This window comes from Nanorana parkeri, unplaced genomic scaffold, assembly GCF_000935625.1.
Source record: "Nanorana parkeri isolate BGI_ZX_2015 unplaced genomic scaffold, ASM93562v1 scaffold142, whole genome shotgun sequence".
In the NCBI taxonomy this organism is placed as follows: domain Eukaryota; kingdom Metazoa; phylum Chordata; class Amphibia; order Anura; family Dicroglossidae; genus Nanorana; species Nanorana parkeri.
The window spans coordinates 1,912,164-1,921,651 of NW_017306410.1; the positions used below are offsets into that span (position 1 = coordinate 1,912,164).

Consider the following 9,488-nt stretch of genomic DNA (forward strand, 5'->3'; position numbering starts at 1 on the left):
TTCGCTTGCTCTAGTGGAATCCAGGTGTTCACAAAATGAGACGGAGGGAGAAATTTGAATTCCAGCTGATACACTCTGGTTACGATATCTTTCACCCATACGTCCTGTACTTCTGCCACCCAGGCTTCCTTGAAGGCCTCCAGCCTGGCCCCCACCGGAACCTCCTGGGTGTGCACACCTTCAGAACTGTTTATCCGGAGTTTTCTGCACTTGACCGGCCTTCGCCTTGATGTTTCGCAACAAGGACGACTGTGCCCCTCTCCACTGAGGTCTGGAAAACTGCCTGCCTGGCCTATAGGTCCGGGCATCCTTAAATCTCTGTGAGCCCTGGTTGACCCGAAAGGGCTGTTGCTTGCGCTTAAAGGTCTGTGGAAGTAGGCCTGATTTGCCACCCGTCACTCTTTTAATCGCGTCGTCCAGTGTCTTCCCAAACAGACTCTTTCCGTTAAAAGGAATGGCACACAACGCCTGTTTCGATGCTGAATCCGCGGTCCAATGTTTCAGCCATAATGCCCTCTTGGCGGTGACCGAATGGCCCATCAACTTGGAGGAGAGGCGGACCAGATCTATGGAGGATTCAGCCAAAAAATCTGCAGATAAATTTAGTTCCTCTAGTGCGGGCAGGATTTGCGAGTTGTCAACACCTGCTTTAAGTGCCGTATCCACATTGGATACCCATAACTTCAGGGCTTTAGAGAGCGATGTCAAAGCCAAGGCAGGCCGCAAGGCCCACCCAGCGGTAGCGTAAATTCTCTTCAAATCCGCATCCAACCGCCGGTCCATCACATCCTTAAAGGCCACTGAGTTGTCCAGTGGAAGAGCCACATGACGTGCTAAGCGCTGCAAGGCCGCATCAATAACTGGCGGTTTATCCCAAAGAGCTGTATCAGCTGCGTTTAAGGGATACAGTTTCAAAAAACGGTTCTGAAAATTCAGCTTTCTATCCGGCTGCTCCCATTCTTCCTCAATCAGATCCTTAACCCCCGGCATAACTGGGAAAGTAGGACCCTCCTTTTTCAGGCCTGGGAAATACTTTGCTATCTTCTTAGGGGGATCAACCCCTTCCCATTCAATGGCCTCTTTGATTGCCGAAATAAAAGGTAAAATGAGGTTGAAATCAAAGGCATGCAGACCCTATGCGTCTGACGTGGATGATCCCTCTGACAAGATCTCACCCTCATCTGGCAGTTCTGTAGGTCTGGATGATGTAGATGCCCTAGGCGCGTGCTGAGAGGAAGAGGCTATCGAAGGAAGCAGATCCTGTAGGCTATCCTGCACGGCCTGGTGGATGTAAGATTTAATCTCCAGGGAGTCCGTTTCCTTGTTCCTGGCCACCTCTCTGCGACACTCTCGGCACAACATTTTACCTGACATGGACTGTGCGGAGCAGGACCAACATGATCCCGGAGGGCACGGGTTTTTTCTCTGAAAAGATGAGGCACCTGGATCTGTTCTCTGCCGATGCCTGTGGCCTCCTGGAGAGTGCTCATGGACAGAGTCCGAAGAGGAAGAGTGTCTTCTCTCCTTACGTTTCCTTGTGCGTTTGTGCAGAGGACTTTTACTCCTGTAAAATCCAAACAACACAGTCAAAAAAAAGCATATCCAAAACAAGGCCCACCCAGCGGTAGCGTAAATTCTCTTCAAATCCGCATCCAACCGCCGGTCCATCACATCCTTAAAGGCCACTGAGTTGTCCAGTGGAAGAGCCACATGACGTGCTAAGCGCTGCAAGGCCGCATCAATAACTGGCGGTTTATCCCAAAGAGCTGTATCAGCTGCGTTTAAGGGATACAGTTTCAAAAAACGGTTCTGAAAATTCAGCTTTCTATCCGGCTGCTCCCATTCTTCCTCAATCAGATCCTTAACCCCCGGCATAACTGGGAAAGTAGGACCCTCCTTTTTCAGGCCTGGGAAATACTTTGCTATCTTCTTAGGGGGATCAACCCCTTCCCATTCAATGGCCTCTTTGATTGCCGAAATAAAAGGTAAAATGAGGTTGAAATCAAAGGCATGCAGACCCTATGCGTCTGACGTGGATGATCCCTCTGACAAGATCTCACCCTCATCTGGCAGTTCTGTAGGTCTGGATGATGTAGATGCCCTAGGCGCGTGCTGAGAGGAAGAGGCTATCGAAGGAAGCAGATCCTGTAGGCTATCCTGCACGGCCTGGTGGATGTAAGATTTAATCTCCAGGGAGTCCGTTTCCTTGTTCCTGGCCACCTCTCTGCGACACTCTCGGCACAACATTTTACCTGACATGGACTGTGCGGAGCAGGACCAACATGATCCCGGAGGGCACGGGTTTTTTCTCTGAAAAGATGAGGCACCTGGATCTGTTCTCTGCCGATGCCTGTGGCCTCCTGGAGAGTGCTCATGGACAGAGTCCGAAGAGGAAGAGTGTCTTCTCTCCTTACGTTTCCTTGTGCGTTTGTGCAGAGGACTTTTACTCCTGTAAAATCCAAACAACACAGTCAAAAAAAAGCATATCCAAAGTCGCACTCTTTTAATAAGGTCCCCCGACGCCTCCCTACCTTTCGACAGGCTTCAGTGCATCTGTAGGACGAGGGGAGCTCATGGTGAGTAAACAGGCTGTTTAAAATAGAACGCAGCATAAGAAAAAATACACGGCAGATCAAGGAAACCAAAACCCTCAGGAAGCATATACTTACCCTGCTAGAGAAGGCACAGGACCTAGAAGGCAAAAAGGAACTGAAGAATTTGCAGCAGAAACTGTAGCAAAGACCAACAGCACAGCTGAAGGAAACGAATACCCGTTTAAATTTGCCGCCGAAAAAACTGCGTTTTTAAAACTCCACCGCGCATGCGTGAGCGTCCCGCCGTCACCCTGGCAACCTACGTGGAAGGAACGGAGCTAAGCCCCGCCCCCCGACACAAGGACGCCGGCACATGCGCAGAAGCACGGAAGACGCCGCAGCCCGGACTCCACCAGCTCCCCCGTTCAGAGAAAATGCAGGATATTTAATCCTCTACGAATCTGGCCTAGCACCACGGGCACCTGCTCTCATGGGAGATTTACTACCCTCCGAGGGGTCTACCAATCCAGGAGAGGCTGAACCTGGCTGGGAAGGCAGAAGGGAGGATCCACACGTTCAATGTGACCTGGAGCGAGGAAAAAAGAAGAACAGGTACTGGGGGAGGGGATCTCCCTTTTATTGGCTTGATTAAGGTGGTCCTGTGGGGTCAGAGGGGGAGGAGCTGATCCGTACTGTGCCGACATGAGGTGAGCCAGGAAAGAGCCTGGGACAGCTCAAGACTCTTATCTTGGACGCCTTAAAGAAAGATGTAAGTTGCCTTAAAGTCTCTGGTCACTGCTTCCTGACCCTTCATCCCTCTGCTGCTGCTGCCCACAAGTCTCACACTTTACTGATCATCTCTTTCCTTCTTTGCAGAGCTCCAGACACTCCAAGCTGGAGAAGGCTGATATCCTGGAAATGACAGTCAAGCACTTGCGGAACTTGCAAAGAGTTCAGATGACAGGTACATATCTGAGGCTCTTTATATTCTCACAATGATTGCTATTGATGGATGATGTAGGGGCTGGCAGGGTCTCTGAAGCTGATTTGCTCTTAAATTCAGTCAGGTATTGTCTATCACAGGGCAGGCATGCTGGAACTTGCAGTTGTTCGATAGCAGAAGCTCACAGCACTAAATATTTTATTGTGAATTCATGTTTTTATGTTCAGAGTTTAATAGAGTCATGATTTGCCTATTCTAGATTATGTAGAATTGAATTGATTCAGCAGCTTTTGTTTGAAGCAAGTGTTGAGTGATCAATGCTAGTACTTTAGTGAGATCGTTCATAATCACGTTGCTTGGTCACAGCTCCTAATGTAATGTTCTTTATTTCTCCTGTAGCTGCACTAACAGCTGATCCCTCAGTGCTCGGCAAATACAGAGCAGGATTCAATGAGTGCATGAACGAAGTGACCCGATTCCTCTCCACCTGCGAAGGGGTCAACACTGAAGTCAGGACCCGGCTACTTGGTCATCTCTCTGGTTGCCTAGGCCAGATCGTGGCTATGAATTATCAGCAGTCTGCTTCCAGTCAGCCTCTGCATGTCCAGTTGCCCTCAGCACCAGTGGCCACTGCTCCAGTGCCAATGCCTTGCAAGATGACCTCAGCCGAGTCTTTGTCTCCCAAAGTGTTCCAGGGAGGCTTCCAGCTGTTGCCAGCAACTGATGGCCAATATGCCTTTCTAATCCCCAACCCTGCCTATGCCTCCAGCCCAGGACCAGTTATTCCCCTCTATGCCAATGGAAATATCACCTCCAGTGGAGCACCACAGGCACATTCCCCGATCCAAGGACTCACCACATTTCCTCACAAGATGCCACACATGCCCCAAACAGTGAGCCCTCTAGGTGGCAGCAGTGGACCTGATAGCATGGAGTCTGTATGGAGGCCCTGGTGAACTGACCACACTTTGTAATCAGACTTTATTTTTTATTTATTGGTTCCGTTTTATGGGACCTTGCCTTACAGAAAACCTGAACAAATATATTTATTTCTATATATGAGGACTTTTTTATTCTTAAAAAATAAACTTAGAAATGACCCATTTTTGTAATAAAACTCTTTTGCTGAGATGTTTTTTTAGTTTTGTACAACTGGTACAAAGATTGTGTAATGCCAAAGTTACTGTGTTGTTTTTGTGTCAAAAACTTCCTAAACTATAGGAGTTTTATTCAATAAACTCTTCTTATTTTATGATCTGGTGATTTCTTGGGGAAGGGGAGTAACTAATGAATGTTATCTATTGATATGGAGAGATGCAATTGTGTTAGCTGTCTCTTTGAAGTTATTGATATGGAGCACGTGTCATATAACTGTCGTATATACTTGTGCAAACTGTAGGTGTTATGTAAATTAGTTTATTCATCACATTACAGATGCTTTGTTCTAATCTTAATATATACATATATAAATGGGTAAGCCGTATTAGTCCAGTAGACAAGATGCAAAAAAAACAAATGGAGTATTGCAGTATGCAATGATACCTTTCTTATATTGGACTAACATAATATTTAAAAGACAAGCTTATTCATATTCATGGATATTTTTAGCTTATTTATCTGTTGATTAATGAGAGGAATATTTTGTATTTATATAGCCCTGAGCACTGGTGGTTAATAGCATTGTTAGAACATATTTGCTCAGAGCACAGCAACTTTCTATTTTCTTTTTGTAGTTTTGTAGTCAGGAGCGCAGATCTGTTGTTTGTTGATCATCTTATCCAGTTCAGCTCTGCCTATAAGAAAAAGCACCAGGCTAAATGAAGACGTGGACAAGTAAATGGGTCCTTTTCTCAATGGCATACTTAAAGAATTATAAACTGCATGAAACTGACTTACCCACTTGTTAAAATCACCAGGACTCACAGCAGAATGCAGCCTGTAAACACTGCTTGCAGGCCGGTCTCTTGCCATGTTTCAGTTAAGAGACATTTAAAGTTTATTTCCTCGTGAAAGAGAGGCATGGATGGTTGCAGGATAAAAGGGAAGGTAATGCAGAAAGAAAGGGAAAGACAATTTTTATTAAATTAAAAAATGGCTTATATTCCAAATTGATATTCATATTTTAGTAAAACCAGGGCTGCACCATGAGATTAAAAATTATTAATGTCCAAGGAATAGTTACTTGTAGACATGTGCACTGCCAAAAAATTCGTTTAGTTTTGTTTCGTTTTAAATTCGGATTTGTGTTATTTCGTTTTTCGGGATTCGGGTGTGAAAGTCAATTCGGATTCGGACGAAATTCGTTAGCGTTAGTTCGAACGTTCGTTTCGTATTCTGTTCTTATTCGTTTCTTATTCGTTTCGTATTCGTTTCGTGCGTTCGTTTGCAGCAAAGTGACATTTGAAGGGGGAAAAATATTTTTCTCCTTCTCTAATGTCACTTTGCTCCAACGAACGAAACGAATAAGAAACGAATAAGAACAGAATACGAAACGAACGTTCGTACTAACGCTACCGAATTTCGGAAATGGAAATTCGGATTCGTTTGCATTCGTTATGTCTGTAATTCGGAATTCGGATACATCCAAATGTCCGAATTTCCGAAAATTCGTCCGAATTTCGATTCGGAACGAAACGAATCGCACATGTCTAGTTAATTGATGATAGCAGGACTACAGTGTAAAACAGGATGATAAATATATAACTTTATAAACGTAGAGGATATAGAATTTTCTCAGGAGAGCCATTATTAAATATTACAAGGTGATTTTGACCAGTAAAGGCTGTCTTATAATCCTTTTGAATTTAAAGAACAGCTATTCAGTCTCTCTTTTCTCCGGGCAGACAGCATTGCCATGTAAAATGGAAAGAACAAATACAGCATAGAAAATCCATGAGAAAGGCACAACATCTGAGGCATTTATAACAGATCAGAAAAACACATTTATTGTACCTTTAATTGCTTGAGGATTGGCATGTTAAGCTCCCTTCATTACTAGACAGTTTTTTTAGTTTTGAGTAACAATACTTAAAGTGTATGCCCACTTTTGCAAATAAATTGGTATACTTTTTTGAAAAGCAGTAGAAGCCAATAGAGTCCTATGTAAAATCTTGCTCCAAAAAAAACAACTAAAAATGTTAAATATTTCTATAAAAATGATTTTAAGGTATGTGGCGTGAAAGGGTACACTTAACAAACATGTAGTAGGGCTTACCCAAATTTGACTGCAAAGGTGTAAATACACTTTAGATAACAGAAACCTCCCTCATTTGTAAGCCTGTATGTTGCTAGTGTACAAATGTAAGCAAGTATCTGTTAGAAGCAAAGAGAGTTTATAAACCTGTCTGGCTTGTAGTGGGCTGGCAAAGATTTCACATCCTATACAGTTCCTACATTGATCAGTTGGGGATTGGGACACTGGGTGGGAAATGTGAATGGATTTGTGTCACTCTGGCCATTGTTCACTGTAAGCCAGCCTGGAACAGGCCCCACCCTACTCTCCTCCTAGGGCATTGGCCTATCATTTTTAGCTAATTTAGGAACATTAGAGGGTGCACAGGCTGCATCAGCCCACTTCAAACCTAGTCATAGAAGATGCTTGATTATGCTTTTTTACTGGCATCATGCAGGCTTTCAATTGTAAAGGAGTTTTTGTTCATTTGGCATTAGAGTGTCTTTTTGTACATGTAAGATTTCATTTTGTGCCTTTTATTTTCATATGCTTTTAATATTCTTATATTTTGAACATTAACTAGAAGATACATTAAACAAAAATATCGGACATATGGGAGACATACATAAAACCTGATAGCCAATAAGATGGAAATGTATGACCTGATCTTTTGAAGTGCAAACCATTTGACTTCAGTCATTAAGACTCTTATACTAAAAAGTGTTGACTAACAGAAATGGTCAAGTCCTATTCACAGTACTTGCTTCAAAAAATACATAGGGGTCTATTCACTAAGCTGACGATGGCAGCCGAGTGAATAACCGACCCGAAGTGAAGTGAGCCGAACGCTGTTCGGCTAATCACTACAGGCTTGTACGGCTGATTTCAGCCGTATATTGGCTGAAATCAGCCGTACATCGGGTGGCTTCGGGTCGGCCGAACATGTCAGCTCAGCATGTTTGGCCGACCCGAAGTGCAGAAGGAGTTCGACTCAGCCGATCCAACATCTGGCATTCGTCTCGGCTATTCTGCTCCGTACCCCTGTGGTACCGAGCAGAATAGAAAAACAGTTAAAAAAGTAGAAACAAATAAAATAGAAAATGATTGGGCGGAGCTAGCAGTGGCAGCTAGCTCCACCCAACTGTTTTCTATTGGCCGGGCGGTTCTGCTGGCGTCAAAATAAAAAAAAATACACCATAGGAATGCATAGCTAGATTCCTATTGGCAATATTTTTTTTCTCTGACTGAGGGCGGCCAGCGGCCCCATGTCATAAAAAAAAACAGATCTCAAGGAAAGGTTTACTCTGCGTGATCGAGCAGAGTAAACCTTCCCGAGGGAAAGTGATTCTCTCCCGTGTGACCGGGAGCCGTATTAAACTCCCAGAGCGCCCTGGAGCGTAATGACAGATGGTGTCCCTGGTTACCAGGTAACCAGGAACGCCATCTGTCATTAAGCACTGAGAACACGGAGAGGCCGCTGTGATATCATAGCGGCCTGGCCGGGTTCTCAGTGTGTAATGACAGCGTCCCTGGTTACCTGGTAACCAGGGACGCTGATCTCTCTGCAAGTGGCCGGAGCCAGCCGTGAGATGACGGCTGGCTCCGCCCAGCTGTCAGAAGCAGGCAGCTCAGCCAGCTTCGGCTTTCACCTCAGCTCTGACGAGCCGAGGCATATGCCTTCGGCTCGACTGAGCCGCTCAGCAAACTTCGGGAGCTGTACGGGCTATAGTGAATAGCCTATACAGAAGCCCTTTGGTTCTACTGAACCGAATGTGTCCTGGGGCCGAAGCTAGCCGAAGGATCAGCCAAAGCTACGGCCAGATCCTTCGGCAGCTTAGTGAACAGACTTAGACATAGTCTTATTCAGGACAAATATTGTGGAACTATCACGTAAAAGCGAATTAGGGATCTACACATCTGTAGTCAACTTTACCCCCTGATTTCAAAATTATGTAAATAGTTTAGCACATAGAAAGTCTTTAACGGATAGCTGTACTTTCACTGAAAGTAAAACTATCCTTATTGCCTATCTCCCTTGAACAAACAATCTACCATCTCCAGTCCCCATGCATCCAATGGCTATGACCTGCCTGATTCTTCACAATTCAGGGCAATAATCTTCCTTTCCACTGCCAGTTTCTGTGCAGCTGGTGACCAAAAACCTCTATGGGCTGTTTCTTGAACATAATTTATGTATGGAGGGATGGTCTCATGGAAGTCTAGTTCATTTACTCCACAAGCAATACCAGTGGAATCAGATAAGTATGTATCTGGGCAAGGGAAGGTTAGTTATTTTTGTTTAGGGGGGCTGTAAAGGCACGGTTGTTAACCGCATGAATCGCGGCAAACTGCGCATGCGCGAGAAATCGCGGCAAACTGCGCATGCGCGGGAATGGCGGCAAAATGTGCGGGAAACCACACAGGAAGTGAGGTAGCTGTCAGTATCCTGGGACTATTTAAGGAGGAGTAAGCCTCTCTTTCATTGCTGATGGTCTTGTCAGCTTGATGTGTGGTATCCTGTGTTCCTGTATTGTTTAAAGCCTGCCTCTGACTCGGATTGCCCTGGACTACTCTCTTGCTTGCTGCCAGCCCTTGACCCCGGCCTGTTTCCTGGACCTTGAGATTGCCTTACGATTTTGTACCTTGCCTGCCCGACCAGATTTGACCTTGGCTTCCTGACCTCTCTTCTCAGCTGCTCCCACGCAGTGTTCGTTTCCAGTCTTCGGCACTCGTGCTCCTCGTTGCCCTGTGCCCTTCTGTTCCAAACTCCAGGGGTCGCAGGATGCGAACCGCAAGAGGCGCCTCCCCATCTTCCAGTCTCAGCCTCAGGTACGTGATA

General features: G+C 45.3%; 1 protein-coding gene across 1 annotated transcript; it reads left to right on the plus strand.

Moving 5' to 3' along the window:
• The first annotated feature begins 2,821 nt into the window (after positions 1-2,821).
• Positions 2,822-4,508, plus strand: LOC108785095 (transcription factor HES-4-like). The gene is made up of 4 exons (XM_018554102.1): positions 2,822-2,957; positions 3,251-3,303; positions 3,411-3,498; positions 3,877-4,508. The coding sequence occupies exons 1-4, from the start codon at positions 2,822-2,824 to the stop codon at positions 4,431-4,433; spliced, it is 834 nt and encodes a 277-aa protein (XP_018409604.1). The 3' UTR covers positions 4,434-4,508.
• The last annotated feature ends 4,980 nt before the right edge of the window (positions 4,509-9,488 follow it).

Coding starts and splice junctions, on each gene's coding strand:
- LOC108785095 (XM_018554102.1), top strand. CDS start 2,822: ATGCGTGAGCGTCCCGCCGTCACCCTGGCAACCTACGTGGAAGGAACG. Junction 2,958..3,250: donor CGGACTCCACCAGCTCCCCC/GTTCAGAGAAAA, acceptor GAGGTGAGCCAG/GAAAGAGCCTGGGACAGCTC. Junction 3,304..3,410: donor TGGACGCCTTAAAGAAAGAT/GTAAGTTGCCTT, acceptor CCTTCTTTGCAG/AGCTCCAGACACTCCAAGCT.